Below are 17,778 nucleotides of genomic sequence, written 5' to 3'. Positions count from 1 at the left end.
TGCGCGCTCTCTCTCTCTCTCTGTCAAATAAATAAATAAAACCTTTTTTAAAAAAAGAAAAAATATCTGTGAGGCTTCTTAGATATGAAAAAGATACAATTTTGAGCTAAGATTCAATATGGCCAAAGAAATAATTTTCCATATTAAACCTTTGGGAAAATATACAGGCACCAATCCAGATGAATGACTAATAAACTGAAAATCAGTCAAATAATAATATAGCAGGGCAACAGCAGGGAAAATTTTTTCTCTCCCCAAATAATTTCGTAAAGAAAGAAATTAAACCTCAAGTAGATTGAATAGCAAAACAGGATTTCAGTGTAAGATGCCAATGGCTGCTTTTCTGGCATTCCTTCTACCTTTCTTCCTTTTTGGAAGAGGGAGAAAGTAGAGGTGGGGCGAGGGGTTATTTATGCAGTAAAGCATCAGATATAAGAATAGTGGCAACTCCTGACTAAGAAAGTTCTGATGGAATCTCCTCGAATTCAAACGCAACATTCCCTCAAGAATTGTTTATTGGTGGTGGACTGAGAAAAAAACACAAATTAAATACCACATTGAAAAAGAGAATCAGAGAAAACCAAAGACAAAAAAAAAAAGGTGTAAAATCTCTTGATATCCATAAACAACAATTAGAAGGCATCACTGTCAGACTGCAGTAGGAGTCCCAAGGCTAACTGGCTCTAAGAAGTAAATTTACAGTCTGTCTTGACCTACTAAAACAGTAAAAAAAAAAAAAATACAAAGGAACCCACTTTTCAGTCTTGGGAAAACAGTTTCAGTAAGATTCTTCTCTTTCTTGAAATATTTTTCAAATGATCCGTTTAAATATAGTGGCAATTTGTATATATCAGTAAAAAGAAAAGTAATAATGTAAAACCAGACATGCTTATATTTAGGATATTAGTGCCAGAAGCCATTATTTCCTGAGAAGAGGTTGGGGTTTACTGTTGTTTCATTATATATATTATATTATATTATATTATATTATATTATATTATATTATATTATTATGTTATATTATATATAGTATATATAATGTATATAAAGAAAAAATTAAATGTATAAATTTTATGTATATATATATATATATATATACACCACACACACACACAAAGTAGAGGAGATAGTTATTATATTTTGCTCTCAGTTCCACTTGAGAAGTCAAACAACATGAGCTTCTCTTCCTTTGTATGTCACCCTTCTTGCAGCTTTCACGGTTTGGACATCAAATATGAAAAGATTTTTAACTGTTTTGGTGCCTCCTTTCATTTTGTTTCCCTTGGTTATCTTGGTCGTTTCAATTCCTGGCCCTCCTAAATGATTTAATTTCTTACTTTATAGAACATTTCCTGTTAATGTCCTCTCCAAATATGTCTGGCACACCGTAAATTCTGAGTCTGTATTCTGGAGGAATATCAAAGTTTTGGACTATGTCATCTCCAGAAGGACATACAAGTTGTTGACCTTGCCATTTGATGGAAGGCAATGTTCTGATTTTCTTAATTTCCTTGAATATGTGCCATGGAAGCCTATCGCTACTGCATGCAACTCTAGGACTTTACAGTGTTAATGAAAGTGAGAAATTTGGTAAAGTTTAAAAACGAGCATTTGGTGGTTCAAGGGCATCTCCATCCAATACGTTATAGAATATTATTTATTACAACATGGTCTCATCTGCTTTATCACTAAACTAAGAGATCTTGGAGGACAGAGGCAGTGCCTTTCACCTTGGGATTCAGGGCCTTGATGTGTAATAGGTATTCAATAAAGATTTAAAATGAGCTGAATGTTATGGTTGAGCAGATTATTTGCAGTCAGGCTATCTTGACTCAACTTCATATGTTCTTGAATTCATAGAGTTCTTGGAATCTGAAAGGAAAGGCAGTTTTCTATTCCCAGAACAGATAGAGTGAAATATGCTAATTTATTTTCCGTATACATTTTGACTCTTTCGATGTGCAGCTACCAAATCAACAATTGGGGGTGGGGATGGGAAGAGGGAGTGGTATTGGTTTCTTTTAATTTTGGAGAATTTATGTCTATGAGACATAAGATGCAATGTGGCTCTCTAGGAACTCTGAGGATTAAGCTTGCCTTTTTCCAGAAAAGCTCTGAGTGCAATTGTTTTACAATCAGTGGGAAAGAAGGGAAAATGCGTGGTTAAAAAGAAAATAATTACTTGAAGCGGGTAATGATTTGAATTATGTGTAATTTATAGATCATATGCATGGCTATGCTAGTTTCTCCTTCATCCATTCTTCCCCTCTAGGCCAATGTGTTCTTGCCACTAGTCTTAATAAACGATAAAAGCAGAATTTCTAATGAATTGGTGATATCTTACATAATAATATTTAATAATGAGCCAGAAAAGAGAGCCAAAAATATTTACCTTTTGGGCTAAAGTCCACTTAATCACCAGTTCTTACTAGTCCTTCCTTACTATGGAATTAATATATGAAATTATGTCCTTATAGTTGCCAGTATGTTTACCAAATTCAACTTCTTTTATTGCAAGACATACCCCCCCTTTAGAAATTTCTCTTCTATAACATCTTACAACTTTTTACAAACACTTATTGACAAAATAGAAGCTTCTTTTGTCAATATATTTAATTTCAAGTTGAAGTGTTAGTGCTTAGAGACATTCAACCTATGTCACAGGTCTTTGGTTTTGCACAACATAACTGATCAACTGACCAGCACAAGACTGACCATTCACCAAATTTTAAACTGGAGAATGGCATTTCCTACACTTTTGACCAGAAACTCTCTTTAAGTGTACATGGAGGGGTAAAATGGAAGATCAGGCTCCCAAGACCACGGCCCCAACACAGGCATTCCCTGCCACTTGTCACGTAGGACAGATTCTCAAGGAGAAGTAAGAGTGGCTATCAATGAGATTCTTCTCCCTTCAAGGTTCAGGAAACTCATATCTCTTGAAACACAGGCAGAGAAATGAGAGGAGTCATCATTATATGGTCCATTTGTAATTTTTTTTCTCATTGCCCTGAGTACTTGGATCCTATAGTTTTGGTTTTCTGGATATTCTTTCATCCATAAAGATAATAAAAAATGAAATTTTATTGAATAGCTTCAGCTATAAGAAGTAAAATGCCCAACAACTTTTACTCTGTGAAAAATACTTTGGTTAGAGGTCATACCTTGAACAATTTTTTTTTACCTTAGAATATTTTTGCTAAAAAATAAAAAATAAAAAAAAGAATATTTTTGCTATGGGAAAAGACAAACAGAATCCAGATAATATAAGTTAGAGTCCAACATTTCCAACAATGAGTATTCTAAGAGTCAATTAACAGTAGCTCAGACTCATGCCTGTAGTCATCATATCTGTCTGAATAGTTATCAGATGATTGAGATTGAATTAATTCATACATAATTTATCCTTCAGTGGTGATCTTAGATTAATTGTATCACATCTTGTCAAATCTGACTTTCTTTTCTCTAAAAACAACACATGCCACTCTCATGACAAACTAATCTTATGGACAGAAGAATGCTAGTTCTTTAGGTCATTACGTTTCTAAAAATACATGTTTTCTATAGAGAAAATGATAAAATCAGTGCCCCTAAGTCACTTGAACTTTTTTTTTTTGCACATATGGTACAAACAATGCTACAAATAACAGCTATATATACTGTGGTTCCTTTCCCCTTCTTTTCTGTCTCCCTCTCTGTTTTCCCCAAAACATATTCAGTAACAGGCTTCCGGAAAACATATTTTTAATATTCTCTCCAGGGCCATTGTGAGGAACTTCACTGAAATAATGGTATTTCCCATTTCTTGTGGCTCTGGAGCACAGTAGATGAGATTCTGGACTGTAAGCTAGACTGGAACAAGACTCTTAAAAAAAAATAATGATGGTGTTGGTAATGCTCGGCTCTACAGAGGTTGTTGATGGAATTAATGGTTAAAAAAACTAATTGATGAAAATAGAAAAGTAACTAAAAGATACAAGGAAGCGTAAACACCCACGTATTTATTTTGACATAATGGTTTCTATCTTTTGAAATAATTAAAAATAATCAAAACAAGCAAATAATCCCATCATCCTCTTCTACTCATCATCCTTATAGAGACTCAAGCAGAAAATGCACTAGTCTTAACAAGTGATACAATTACCATTCTTTGTTTTTGTGTGTGTATCTAGGAGTTTCTTCTACTTATGAATACAAGGAAATAATAATTCTCTGTGCCAGAAAGGCACCATTCTAGGAATTTTCTAAACATTATCTTAGCTAATCCTCATAAAACTCAGGGAGATTGAGTTTGTCACACCCATTTTACAGAGGAGGCAATGAATGCTGAGAACAGTTAACTGCCCTATATCATAGAACTACTAACCCCAAATCCATCTGGTTCCAAATTTAGGGTATTCTTTAAAATCCTCATACAACTAATTTTATGTTTGTTTCACATTTACAAATCAGTAGAGATTGCAAAAACTCCATAATTAATTTTCTAGGTGACTCACTGGAACTTCTACCAGTAGGCTCCCCATCACTGAGTATATTCAAACACTGAGTGTTCATCTGATGAAGATTTCAGCTTTGGGAATGGTTAACCAGGCCATAAGAATTTTAAGGTCCTTTTCAACCCTGAAATTCTATGATTAACAACAATGCTATGCGCATTCAACCGATACAGGGGGAATTCTCTGTGATGACCCTTTTTCCTATGCTGTGATCCCTGGACACGAGACTGGGGACAGTTTTCTCATGAAGACCTTATGTGGGTACACATTACTCAATTTGAGTCAGATCAGAGAAATAGAAGCTCCGATTTTGAGCTGAAAAAGAAGGTAGTCAATCACAGATACATGACACTGGCTTACACAGATGTTCTGCTTTCCTCTGACTCACCCTTTGAGCTTCAGAAAGAGATAAATTTTATTTTTGATATAGTAATTGGGATACAGTCACACCATAGCTTCTATCTTCATATTATGCCTTTTCTGCCTTGTTTTATGCCCCTGATTTTGACCTACGTTTTGAATTGTCCAAAGGGAATCTCTAAAGCAAAAGAGAAGGGGCTGGAAACAAGATCAATTTTGAAGGAAAGTTTCCAGTTTAAATTTCTAAGGCAAAATAATATTCTTATAAAAGCACTGGACAAAGAGACCCTCAATATTTTTGCAAAATAAAAAAAAATGTTTTGCTGGCTGGGGATAGTACTCTGGTTCCCTAGATAGAATTGGGCATGGTAAAAAAAAGGAAGGATTCTCATCAACTTTCTGTCTTCCTGACAAAGCTTTGGTTGGTGTTTTGGAACTTGTACAGCCCATGGGAGTAATTCTCACAGTAGATTGTTTGGCTATTAACTTCTTATTTTTTTATTTCACGATCTTTATTATCTTTGAGTTGTCTGAGAGCAGTGGAGCTTGTTTCCGGACTCTAATCTTTGACAGTGAGTGAGAAAGATGATATTTTTTCAAGTTAAAGAAAACTCAGTAAGAAAATGGGTAAACAGAACACACGCTATTATATCAGCATCTGCGGCTTAGGAAAAAAAAATGTTATTCTAGAGAATATAGGCGATATGAGTGAGCTATACGAACGAGTACTCATTAGGAGCCAAAATCACAAAGATCCTTTGAAACAAGATACTCTTTATTAATCCTTCAGAAGTAATTAGTGAAAAATCAGTCAATGCCTGGAGTACTCAGATTTCAATACATTAATAGCTCACACCTTAGATTCTGGGGGTGGGGTGGGGTGGGGAACAGGTTACCAGCTATAATATGAAGAAGTACCCCGGGAAAATGGAAGGTCACATTGGTTGGTATAATCTAATCAATTAATCGACTAATCTCACCTTTCCCATTTACTCAGTGCTCTACTGGATAGCAGAGTAAGTTTAGAGATGAACACTACTGCTTTACATGGCTCCATTTAGCCAGTAGCAAAGGCAAGACAGTTGAGACATCACAGGTTCAGAATCAACTCAGGTATGAAAGTTGAAAGAGCAAGATGAGTGGAACAAGCCCACTATTGGCAGAGGGGGAAATCAGCTGATTTAAGAAACCCAGTCACACCTAATCGATCGAACCCGATTTCCATGTCCTCTATTGGTTGAATCTAGTGTTGAGTCTTAATACTTTATTACTTGCAAACCAACATCTGTGTCCCAAATGTCTATCTCTGAGGGGAAAATCTATGATGCTTTCCAAATTAAAAGTGCCTTGGTTCCTCTGTGGACAAGGAAGTGTGGAGTGTCGAGAAGGCCTCAGATTAATGGGGTCCAATCTTGACCGGCCCTTACTGCCATGTGACCTTGAGCAAAAACACTTAACTTCCCTGAACCCTGGTTTTTAAAGAAGAAGAATCTCTCCCTTGCAGTACTGCTCAGAGAACTAAAGGAAATACTGTTTGGAGGCAATATGGCACTCAATAGATGGTAGCTTCTACGGTTTCCACCAAATGGGCAAAACTGAGCAAGTACTACATGGTTTCTCTAAGTGTATGTGATGAAAACAAACAAAAAGGGCTTCCACAGTCAAATAAGTTTGGGAGATGTTACATGCTGTGCCACTTTACCCTTGTAAGTCAGAATTCATTTTTAATAGAATTGAATTTGCTGAGAAATCCCAAAGTTTACGAAACCGCTTAGCTTTATGGACGCAAGGGTCTTCTAAACTTCTTTGATCTTAAAAATGTGTCTTCCCAGAAGATACGTTAACATCCTCCGAACTTTCTTGTATTCCACTTCGAGAGATGCCAAATTTGTAACTTCTTGAAATGCCAGGGTATAAATACAGTTTCGAAATTAGGATCCACTGAAAGATCTGGATGTGATACCTGGATACCAGAATTAAGGCCAATTTGATTTAAAACAGCAACAAAACAGGGTGTGCCTGGCTCGCTCGGTTGACAGAGCATGTGACTCCTGATCTGGGTCTCAGGTTCCTGAGTTTGAGCCCCACGTGAGGCGTGGAGATTACTTAAGGAAATAATAAAATATAAAAACCAGCAGCAAGACAAGGTAGGGTAAGTGGGGAATATGGGTGCGAGACCATTGACAAGGGACAAGTTTACTGTTTATTTGCCCTGAAAGAGGGAGACACAGCAAATCGGCATATAGTCCCATTGTAGTCCCAGTTGTACTCCTGGCAAAGGCACGATTAAGTATGATGGAACATTTGTAGAAAGACAATGAGGCTGTTGCAAATCTGTCTCACAATATTTGCATCCATATATTTTAGGAAGAACACCAACTTTGTGTTTCCCCCATTGCCATAAATAGTGCTGGCGTTTCCTTAACACTTTTATTAATTTATATATTTACTTCCCTTTTTTTAAGCTAGCAATTTAGTTTACTATTGTTCTGTATGGATATCACGTGTCATTCTAGGAGCTAGAAAAGACACTGCAGGACTAAAGGATTGGGTTTTTAAATCTGAAAGCAAAAGAAGCAGAAGGCACGGAAGCTGTTACTTTATGCTATTTTCAGGAGTTGCCACTTTATCATTTTTAAGCAGCAAAATATTTTATTTGAAAGCATTAATTTTAATGACTTGGATATTAATCACCGATACGTTTTCGGCACTATTATTAATTGTAGTTTATTGGTGTCCTCGCTGTACTTGTTTTCAGACTTCTGTGTCTATACCCATATGAAAAGGAACATTTCACAGTTATTACAGTCAAATATAGTCAACTCTCAGAACAGTTTCTAGAGTTGAATAAAGGCAGGCATTTAAATCACCTGATATTTACTGTCCAAATCTGGCCTTTTCAGCTATCACAGTGCTTGGAATGTGCATTATATTTTCAGGTAAAAAAATTTTTTGTTCATTCTATTGAATCTTGTTAACATTTATAGTAAAGGACAAACAATTCCTCTATCCTGATAAAATATAGTGTAGCTTCCTGAATCCTTTGCATTTAGAATAAATGCCAACTTGTTTTGGTATCCATTACCACTTTCAAATTGCATTATACAATATAATGCAAATGTGAGTTCTTAATTAGCAGGATCTGTTTTGTTCAAATGTACAACAGTAGAGGGATTTTTCAACATACTGCAGCTGTTACCTATGGAGGAAACAAATTTCACCTTACTAAGAGGAGCTGCACAAGTTGCCTATGTTGTTATGGACGGATCCTTTAGTGTTTCCTTAAGTGACGCTATTTCGTAACGGATTTCACATGGAATAGAGCAAAATTTACCATTGCTGCCCACTCAATGTCTTCCTCTAGGTTTTTAAAAAAGAGGAGGACGTAATTTCTAAGGGCAGTGGGGAGTGGGGGTAGAGAAAGGATTCTTTATGAAAGATGCAATATTTACCAAGGTCATAAGAAAATATGCCTCTACACACATATCTATTTAAATATTCATTTACATATTGTACATGCATCTCTATATACATGCTGTGCCCAGCAAACATTTGCATGAATATAACCTGAAGGCAGCCCCATGCAATGACAAAAATGAAAAAATTCGAACTTATATATGAACAGATATCACAGATAACAGAGAGGACAGGACAGTACCCACAAATAATGTGATAAATCCTTTGCTCATCAGATTTTTTTTTTTTTTTTTGCCTAGATTTGAGGCCTTTAAACATCAACCAATTATGGTAAATGTTTAACTGTAGGAGTTCAGGCAGCCAGCCAAATTCTGGTTTCAAAGCTATCGCTAGTTTTAGTTTAAAGAGTTTTTCATTTTTAAGTAAAAGCATTTCTGGGTACTGGCTATACCCCAGTGTGGCTAGAGCGACTGGAATTTGAGTAAGTGGATTAGGCGAGAACATAGGTCCTGAAGAAACGGGCCCTGCAGTATTACCTGAAATGTGGCAAAGAATGGGCTCGGAAAAGACTTGCCATTTATAACTTAGCTCTATTTACCTAAAGCCAGTTTATCCCCACAGACACAAAGTAAAGAGAGAGAGTTGTTTTTCTTAGCCAAGCACCTACAAAAACAGTAAGGTGGGGGGGGGGGGCAGGGAGTAAACGACCGTTTTAGCCCTTTCCTCCTTAGGAAAGCCAGCTCTTTGCAACACGTACAGGATAGCCCAAGTCCCCCAACCCCACAGGTACATCTGCTTTCGTGCCAAGCTTGTTAACTAAATTCCCAGTCTGCAGGAGACTGGTTGGAACATTAGCGTCTCCCCCGGGATATTCCTAGTCGCTCGTGGAAGCCCTAGCGAATGGGTAGAAGAAAGGGGCCTAGACAATCCACACGCTGGATTTGCAGCCTCTGGATATTTGAGATTCAATTGCTAAAGCCTCTTCGGTATAGACACGACAGGGCGGGGGGGGGGCTGCTGAAGTGACTTTTCGTAGTCCCCTCGGTTGCCTCCTTCCCTGCGTCCCCGAGGGATCCCAAGGGTCTCTTCCCGCACAACCCCAGAGCTCCAGACCTCGTCCCCCTTCCCTAAAGCCTCTCATTCACCACCACCCTCCCCAACCAAAGTCCCCTCCCGGTCACCACCAAAGCCCGGAGAAGTGGAACGCACACAATGCCTCCCTTATAGGGCTCGAGCTGGGAACTGGGCATGCTCAGTAGCCAAAGCTGGGTTGTTGTTTTTTTTTTCTTCTTTCGGTCGCAAGTGCGGCATCCCTCCGGGTCCCACACCTCTCTTTCCTCTATCCCTATCCCCTCTCCCCACCCCCAGCTCCCTAAGCGTCCTGCTCCCGCTTAACCCGTTCTACACCGGAGGCACGCGGAGTTCCGAGGCGCGGAGAATTAACCCGTCTCCCCCTAAACCCACTCAGTAAGTCTCACTCTGGGCTAAAGCTCCACACTTTTGCCTTAAAGCCCCCGGCCCCTGGCGCGCAGACAGGTAGGGGGAGCGAGGACGCTGCCGGATCCCGGGCAACCGGTCCCAAGAAGCCTCCATCCAGGATCGCCCGCCGCCTGCCGAAGAAGTATCCCCGGAGCCCTCTGATCTGCGGGGTGACAACTAGCCCAAGGTACCGTGCCCGAGCTACGAAGCCCAAGTGCGAGTGTAGCCTTTGGATGTCATTGTTGTTGACTCACCCCCCTCGATCCTGGAATTATTCAATCCCGCGTAGACTCGACGACCCCATCTACCTCCCTCGGCCCCCACCCCCGCCTCCGACGTTCCTTTGGCTTTGCCGGGGTTCTTGGTTGCTCCTCAAAGGAACGCCCCGGGCGTGTGTGTGCGTGTGTGTGTGTGTGTGTGTGTGTGTCTGTGTGTGTGTGCGCGCGTGTGTGTGTGCGCCTCCGTTCCTGGGGACTGAGGGAGGAGAAAGGACTCGAGTGTGCGTGTATGCGGTGGGAGGATGGAGGTTGGCGCGCTCGCGCGTGGGGACGGGGGTCTCTGCGCTGGAGGAAAGGGGTCGCTCCTCCCCGGGGGGGGGCTTTGAGGCATAAAGAGGGGGCGGATGCCGGGAGGAAAGTGCGCTTTCTCGGCGCGTGGGTAGAGGAGGGATCCAGTGGAGGCGTGTGTATGGGGGACGGGGGCCCCCCGGCATGTGCGGGGGTCGGGGGTTCTGAGTTTCGGGAGGGAGGCTGCGTGTGTGCGGGGCGGGGGGCGGGGGCGGGGATTGGCGCGTGTATGTAAAGGTGCAGCCCGTGTGCGAGGGGCTGGGTGCGCGCGCGGTGTCTGGCCGGGTGCGCGCGCGCCGCTGCCCGCCGCTCGCCTGCGAGGGCTGCTCGGCGGGTTTGACGGGCGAGCCGGCGCGGAGCAGCGCGGTGGCGGATCGCGGGGACACCAGCGCGGAAACCGCAGAGCGGATCGCGGCGCGGCGGGCCCTGCGACAGCTGCTGGGCTCCGGAGGTGGGTGAATTTCCAGCGGGGCCGCGCGAGCCGCGCTGACACTCGCTGCCTCTTCCCCGATCGGCTCGGCAGCGCGAGCGTGTGTGTGTGTGCGCGCGCGCGCGTGCGCGCGGAGGGGGGCAGGTAGCTTATTATTTTTAGTTTGGGTCGTGTTGGTTTGGGGCCGGCGGAGTGGCCAGAGCGACCATAGTGGCTACCCCACCAGCAGCCGCTTGCCGACCCGCGGCGCGCTCGCAAGTCCCCGAGGACCCAAAGATCCGGTGTCCTTAATCCCGTGCCTCCCCCGGCGGCGGCCGGGGCGCCGGGGCAAGTGTCCGGGTCTAGGGCGGCTCGGGCTGTCGGGGCCGCTGCGCTGGCTTTGTCTTCTGCGCCCCCCTCGCAAGCACCCCGGGCGGACGTGGATCCGTGGCTCAGGGCAGTGGCCCCCGAGCTGCTCGGAGATCCCAGGCAGCCGGCGACACGGAATCGGGAGAAGCCGGTGGCCAACTCCAAAAGCCCTGCGAAGCCGGGCAAGTGCTGGCCGCGCGACTTTGCAAGATGCCCCAATGCTGAGCCGATTCCGGGCTTGGTGAGAGCAGCCCTCCTGTGGCTGGCGGCGGGGGGGGATCGGCAGGGTGGGGGGCAGGGGGCGCCGGGACCGCCGCTCTCGGCCACGGAGCCCCCGGCTCACTCCGCCGGTGACAGGCGGGCCAGTGACGCCCCGGGGTCCCCGGCCGCGTGGCCCGAGCCGGCCGTCCCTCACCCTCCAGCACCGCACGCCCGGGTCTGGGGAGGCCGCTGGGAACTCCAGTAGCTGCCCCGGGTGGGACGGGAGCGCGCGGAGAAATGCGTGCGCAGCGCGGCTGAAGGCCCCCGCGACCTCCCGAGCGGTCCCCGCCTCCGCTGCGCGCCCCACGAGGCCGCCGCTGGGGCCCGGGACCCGGGAGGGGGCCGCGCGCCGGCCCCGGGCACCGGGATGCGGCAAAACGTTGCGGTACGCGCCACCGCCGGCAGCCCCTCCAGCCGCGGCGCCGCCGGCCCGAGGGAGCGCACCGGGGGCGGCGAGGCCCGCGGCTCCCGGCCGAGCCCGAGCCCCCGCCCCCGCCCGGCGGCGTCGGTCCCCGCAGGCCCGCTCCTTCCGCACGGGCGCGGGCGCTCGGGGCGGCCGGGGGACCGGGCCCCTGCAGGGCGCAGGCACCGAGACGCGGAGACGGGCCGCTCTCGCCGCGGGGTTCCCAACTCCTACTTTGTCGGGTTTTTTTTTTTTTTTTTTTTTGCTTATTGACCTTTTTCCAATCCCCCCCCCCCATTTGAAAATGTGCCTGCTTTAGTGGCAGCCTGTGAATGGGAGGTTTCTTTCGCTTCCATTCCGCGCCCCCTTCCCCTCTTCCGAGCGCCCTCCTCGCTCCCTTCCCTGGGCTCGGCACCCTCCGCGGTCGCCTGCCCTTTCGGTCCCCCGTCCTCGGCGATCCGCCCGCCCTGTCCCCTGCCCCACACTCCGGCTGCCTGCGGCTTTCTCTGTTGCACGGGAGATGCATTTGGGAACTTCCTAGCTCGTCCTTGTGGCTTTTTTCCCCCCGTGCTATTTAAAGTAGAAATTCCGAGGAGGAGGGCAGCTCCTTATGCAATTTCAGATCTGCTGATGCTCCTCGTTCTTGTTTTTGTACGGAATTCAGGTTCTTTGGGTTTTTTTTTTTTTTTTTTTTTTTTTTGGCTTGTTTGGTTTCTAGTTCGGTTGATTTTTGGTTGGGGGGTCGTAACACGAAATGACTCAACTGAACCAGAATAGCTGCAGAAAACCACATCTATAGGAAGGCAAGACGATCATGTGAAATCTTGATTTTACAATGAAAGTTGGCTTGGATGATGTCATACTTGAGAATTTATGACTTCTTTTTTGCACTGCCAATCAAACTATCACGGTGAATAGGGGAAATGCGTGTCTGCATGGCAGGCAAGGAGCATCTCGGCAGTGCCAGGCTGTATTCTGAACCAAACTACTTAAAATGCAAATCTTTCTGGGTCGTGGCAAATGGATTGTCTACCTTGAGGCATGTTTGGTTTTTACCACTAGCTGATTCCTCGTGGGCAAAATAAACAAAGGAGTTTCTGTGCGACACTTCTTTGTATCATTCCCTCATCGTGTGTTCCTGGGTAATTTATTTATTTAATTAATATTTGGTGGTAACCATATTGAAATTGCAGCCAGCTTCCCATTCAAGATGGAAAAAGGCTCACATGCCTAAAATTGCATCAGTAAAACGCACAGTGCTTGTGTTTCCTTTTAGGCTTTTCCGTGAAGCACTGCATATGTTGGTATATGCATGCGGTATTTAAGGAAGTGGCTACAACGGGTTAATTTGCAAAGCATTAAACTCCACTAAGTGATTCCTGATTTGTTTAGAGACCGAGACTTGGGGTGGTGATATTGGGAGGGGACGTTGGGGAAGTGATGATTTTAGGACAGACGTTTGCTGCACTAAATGCATCTGGTGCTGCAGCTAAAGCCCCTCCAGGACTGTAGCGTGTGAACTCCTGTTCCTCAGCAGTGCTAGTCTGTGGTCCAAGTGAAGGAGAGGCGCATCCGAGCCAAGGGTCTGTCGGACCTGGGTTCAAAATGACATGGAAAGGAATACAAATGGGCCAGGAAGGCAGAGGAGCCAGTTTTGGGGGGGGGGGCGGGGGTGTCAGGAAAGCTGTCTGGACGTCAGCTAGGCAATGCAGGAGCAAGCAGGTTTCTCTCCTGCTTTCAGGGACCCAGAGACAAAAGGCTCCCCCACCCCCATTTGGGAGATGACTGTCAGGCAACTAGATACCGTTTATTTACTTGAAATTAAAATTTGGCCATTTCCTATTCAGTCGTTTTTCTAGAACCTCACTGGGTCATCTGTGTTTCTGCAAGGCAGCCACGTACAGGAGTGAACTGAGTCACGGCAGCGTGCTTACCTACAGGCTGAAGCTGGGGCACATCTCTTCCCAGGGCTCCCTCCGCCTTGATCTTTGGACTGTCCCTTCTAGAGCAACCAAATCCTCCCATCGCCATCCTCCGTCGAACCCAGGGCTCTAATATCTCCTTGGTTCGGCCTCTTGTCAAGCTGAGGCCCAGAGAGTAGACTTCTACAGACTGAAGTGCCTTTGGTGGTGCAAACTACAGAGGCAGAGGTGATGGCCTGGGTCAGTCGTTAGAGTCGCAGGAGGTCTGTGTGCAAGGGTGGAGTCTGATGGTCCGTGTAGAGAAGGTATTTTCAGATTGTTGAGGTTTAAGCACAGTCAGGGCTTTTTCTCCGGTCATTTGTTGTGTGTTCTTGCCCAGGTAAAATGTGCATAGACTCCAGGTACGGAAATAAAACTTATGGCATATCTGGTGATTGCTTTTCAACTGAGTGAGAATACTTGCAGCATAATACAAAGCTAATCATTACAGCCACGTGTTCACTGTGGTAGGATGTAAACGCACATCATCTTTCAAGTAATGACCATTGAAAAAATGTTTTCTTTTTATTTTGTAGATTATTTCTCTTTATTCAGAAGCATAAAGTTGTTTGCTGATTGCAAGAAGATGTTTCTTTGGCTCTTTCTGATTTTGTCAGCCCTGATTTCTTCGACAAACGCAGATTCTGACGTATCGGTGGAGATTTGCAATGTGTGCTCCTGCGTGTCAGTCGAGAATGTGCTCTATGTCAACTGTGAGAAGGTGTCAGTCTACAGACCAAATCAGCTGAAACCACCCTGGTCTAATTTTTATCACCTCAATTTCCAAAACAATTTTTTAAATATCCTCTATCCGAATACATTCTTGAATTTTTCACACGCAGTATCCCTGCAGCTGGGAAATAATAAACTGCAGAACATTGAGGGAGGAGCCTTTCTTGGGCTCAGTGCATTAAAGCAGTTGCACTTGAACAACAATGAATTAAAGATTCTCCGAGCTGACACTTTCCTTGGCATAGAGAACTTGGAGTATCTCCAGGCTGACTACAATTTAATCAAGTATATTGAACGAGGAGCCTTCAATAAGCTCCACAAACTGAAAGTTCTCATTCTTAACGACAATCTGATTTCATTCCTTCCTGATAATATTTTCCGATTCGCATCTTTGACCCATCTGGACATACGAGGGAACAGAATCCAGAAGCTCCCCTATATCGGAGTTCTGGAACACATAGGCCGTGTAGTTGAATTGCAACTGGAAGATAACCCTTGGAACTGTAGCTGTGATTTGTTGCCTTTAAAAGCTTGGCTGGAGAACATGCCATATAACATTTACATAGGGGAGGCGATCTGTGAAACTCCCAGCGACTTATACGGGAGGCTTCTGAAAGAAACCAACAAGCAAGAATTATGCCCCATGGGCACGGGCAGTGATTTCGATGTTCGAGTCCTGCCTCCGTCTCAGCTGGAGAATGGCTACACCACTCCCAATGGTCACACCACCCAAACATCCTTACACAGATTGGTGACCAAACCACCGAAAACAACCAATCCTTCCAAGATCTCTGGAATCGTGGCAGGCAAGTCCCTTTCCAACCGCAACCTCAGTCAGATTGTCTCTTACCAGACAAGGGTGCCGCCTCTGACACCTTGCCCGGCACCTTGCTTCTGCAAAACACATCCTTCGGATTTGGGACTGAGCGTCAACTGCCAAGAGAAAAACATACAGTCCATGTCTGAACTGGTCCCGAAACCTTTAAATGCCAAGAAGTTGCACGTCAACGGCAATAGCATCAAAGACGTGGACGTCTCAGACTTCGCTGAGTTTGAGGGACTGGATTTGCTCCATTTAGGCAGCAATCAGATTACAGCGATCAAGGGAGATGTATTCCACAATCTCACTAATTTACGCAGGCTGTATCTCAATGGCAATCAGATCGAAAGACTCTATCCTGAAATATTCTCGGGCCTTCATAACCTGCAGTATCTGTATTTGGAATACAATTTGATTAAGGAGATCTTAGCCGGCACCTTCGACTCGATGCCGAATTTGCAGTTACTGTATTTAAACAACAATCTCCTAAAAAGCCTGCCCGTGTACATTTTTGTGGGAGCACCCCTTGCTAGGCTGAACCTGAGAAACAACAAGTTCATGTACTTACCCGTCAGCGGGGTCCTTGATCAGCTGCAGTCGCTTACACAGATTGACTTGGAGGGCAACCCGTGGGACTGCACCTGTGACTTGGTGGCGTTAAAGCTGTGGCTGGAGAAGTTGAATGACGGGATTGTCGTGAAAGAACTGAGATGCGAGACACCTGTTCAGTTTGCCAACATCGAACTGAAGTCCCTCAAAAATGAGATCTTATGTCCCAAACTCTTGAACAAGCCATCTGCGCCATTCACGAGCCCTGCACCTGCCATCACATTCACCACCCCGCTGGGTCCCATTCGAAGTCCTCCCGGTGGCCCGGTGCCTCTGTCTATTCTAATCCTAAGTATCCTAGTGGTCCTCATTTTGACTGTGTTCGTTGCTTTTTGTCTTCTTGTTTTTGTGCTGCGGCGGAACAAGAAGCCCACGGTGAAGCACGAGGGCCTGGGGAATCCTGAGTGTGGCTCCATGCAGCTGCAGCTGAGGAAGCATGACCACAAGACCAATAAAAAAGACGGACTGAGCACGGAAGCCTTCATCCCCCAAACCATAGAACAGATGAGCAAGAGCCACACCTGTGGCCTCAAAGAGTCAGAGACCGGGTTCATGTTTTCAGATCCTCCGGGACAGAAAGTCATTATGAGAAACGTTGCCGACAAGGAGAAAGATTTATTGCACGTGGATAGTAGGAAGAGACTGAGCACAATTGATGAGCTGGATGAGTTATTCCCGAGCAGGGATTCCAATGTGTTCATTCAGAATTTTCTGGAAAACAAAAAGGAGTACAACAGCATCGGCGTCAGTGGCTTTGAGATCCGCTACCCAGAGAAACAACAAGACAAAAAAACCAAGAAGTCCCTGATAGGCGGCAACCACAGTAAAATCGTCGTGGAGCAGAGGAAGAGCAGCGAGTATTTTGAACTGAAGGCGAAACTCCAGAGTTCCCCTGACTACCTACAGGTCCTTGAGGAGCAGACAGCTTTGAACAAGATCTAGGTCATGCAATCTCGCTTCATACAGAGGACATTTATTTAATGATGAAAGTGCCTTTTGTTGACTTCTAACTTCCAAATACTATATTATCAATAGGCATAGAGGCAGGTGTTTCCGAGGCTGTCTCATTAACTGTAGCTGCAGAGATGTGTCCAGTAGAAGAGAATTTCCTTAATAGATTTTACTACATGAAACCTATACTGTGGAGTCCTGTGGGGATACTGCAAACTCTATTGCCAAAGGGATGCTTTATATACAGAATACACTGAATTTAACCTCAAGAGGCAAATCTGTTTTGTACCCCAATGCAAAACCTTCGTCTCTTTGTGCTTTGTAAAGCAAACTCAAGAAAACTGGTACCGATGTTTGTACCTCAGCTGGGTCCTTCATCTTGCACGTAGATTAAGCTGGTGGAACTGGAATAAATCCTTTTGATTTGTGGCATTGTAACAACTCTGTGTAAAGATTATCTGAAAAGTCTAAAAAAAAAAAAAAGCATGCAAAGAGAGAACATTCGATAGTATTTGTAAATCGGTAAACTTTATGGCCTGCATCTTGAAACCGCTGGATTTATAATGTTAAATTGTGCAAATATTTGTTTAAAATATACCATGCATTACATAACTATAAAATAAATTTGAACACTTTAAGCATTACCTGTCTATACATAAAACCTAAAAGAAAAAAGTCAACGTGAGTTACATAGCGTTTGTGGTGATCTGAAGAAATACATGATGTTTATCAGAATTAAACAAGGCTCAAACTAAACATTAGAGTTTGTTCTCAGTTACGTGAAATACCCACAATCCTTAAAGGTTGTCCAAAATTAGCAAAGTGCTTACCGTGTGAGCGCACCCAAAGCTATTTTTGTAACATAATTCATATTTATGAAGTACTTTGTATACTAAATAGGAAAATATGTACTCCTTAAGATGTATTTAATATGCCTGACTTGTT

At 44.4% G+C, this 17,778-nt stretch overlaps 1 protein-coding gene and 1 long non-coding RNA gene across 4 annotated transcripts in view; one reads left to right on the top strand and one right to left on the bottom strand.

Moving 5' to 3' along the window:
* LOC112927653 (uncharacterized) overlaps positions 1-10,597 on the bottom strand; it is a 90,342-nt gene extending 79,745 nt beyond the window's left edge. The window contains exon 1 of the long non-coding RNA XR_003236590.2: positions 10,007-10,597. This is a non-coding gene — a long non-coding RNA (uncharacterized lncRNA). The remainder of the gene's footprint in view (positions 1-10,006) is intronic.
* Positions 9,511-17,474, top strand: SLITRK4 (SLIT and NTRK like family member 4). 3 transcript variants are annotated; one of them, XM_026009054.2, is made up of 2 exons: positions 9,511-9,939; positions 14,258-17,474. In XM_026009054.2, exon 2 carries the CDS (start codon positions 14,308-14,310, stop codon positions 16,822-16,824), a length of 2,517 nt encoding a protein of 838 aa, XP_025864839.2. In that variant the 5' UTR covers positions 9,511-9,939; positions 14,258-14,307; the 3' UTR covers positions 16,825-17,474. The 3 variants fall into 3 exon arrangements, with proteins under 3 accessions (XP_025864839.2, XP_072600765.1, XP_025864840.2); XM_072744664.1 differs by lacking the exon at positions 9,511-9,939 and adding an exon at positions 10,242-10,769; XM_026009055.2 differs by lacking the exon at positions 9,511-9,939 and adding an exon at positions 10,849-11,337.
* Positions 17,475-17,778: the final 304 nt, after the last annotated feature.

The sequence above is a fragment of the Vulpes vulpes genome, chromosome X (assembly GCF_048418805.1).
Source record: "Vulpes vulpes isolate BD-2025 chromosome X, VulVul3, whole genome shotgun sequence".
Classification (NCBI taxonomy): Eukaryota; Metazoa; Chordata; class Mammalia; order Carnivora; family Canidae; genus Vulpes; species Vulpes vulpes.
The sequence above is the reverse complement of the archived record's forward strand: the minus strand, read 5'-3'. Positions and strand labels throughout refer to the sequence as shown.

Coding starts and splice junctions, on each gene's coding strand:
- SLITRK4 (XM_026009054.2), top strand. CDS start 14,308: ATGTTTCTTTGGCTCTTTCTGATTTTGTCAGCCCTGATTTCTTCGACA.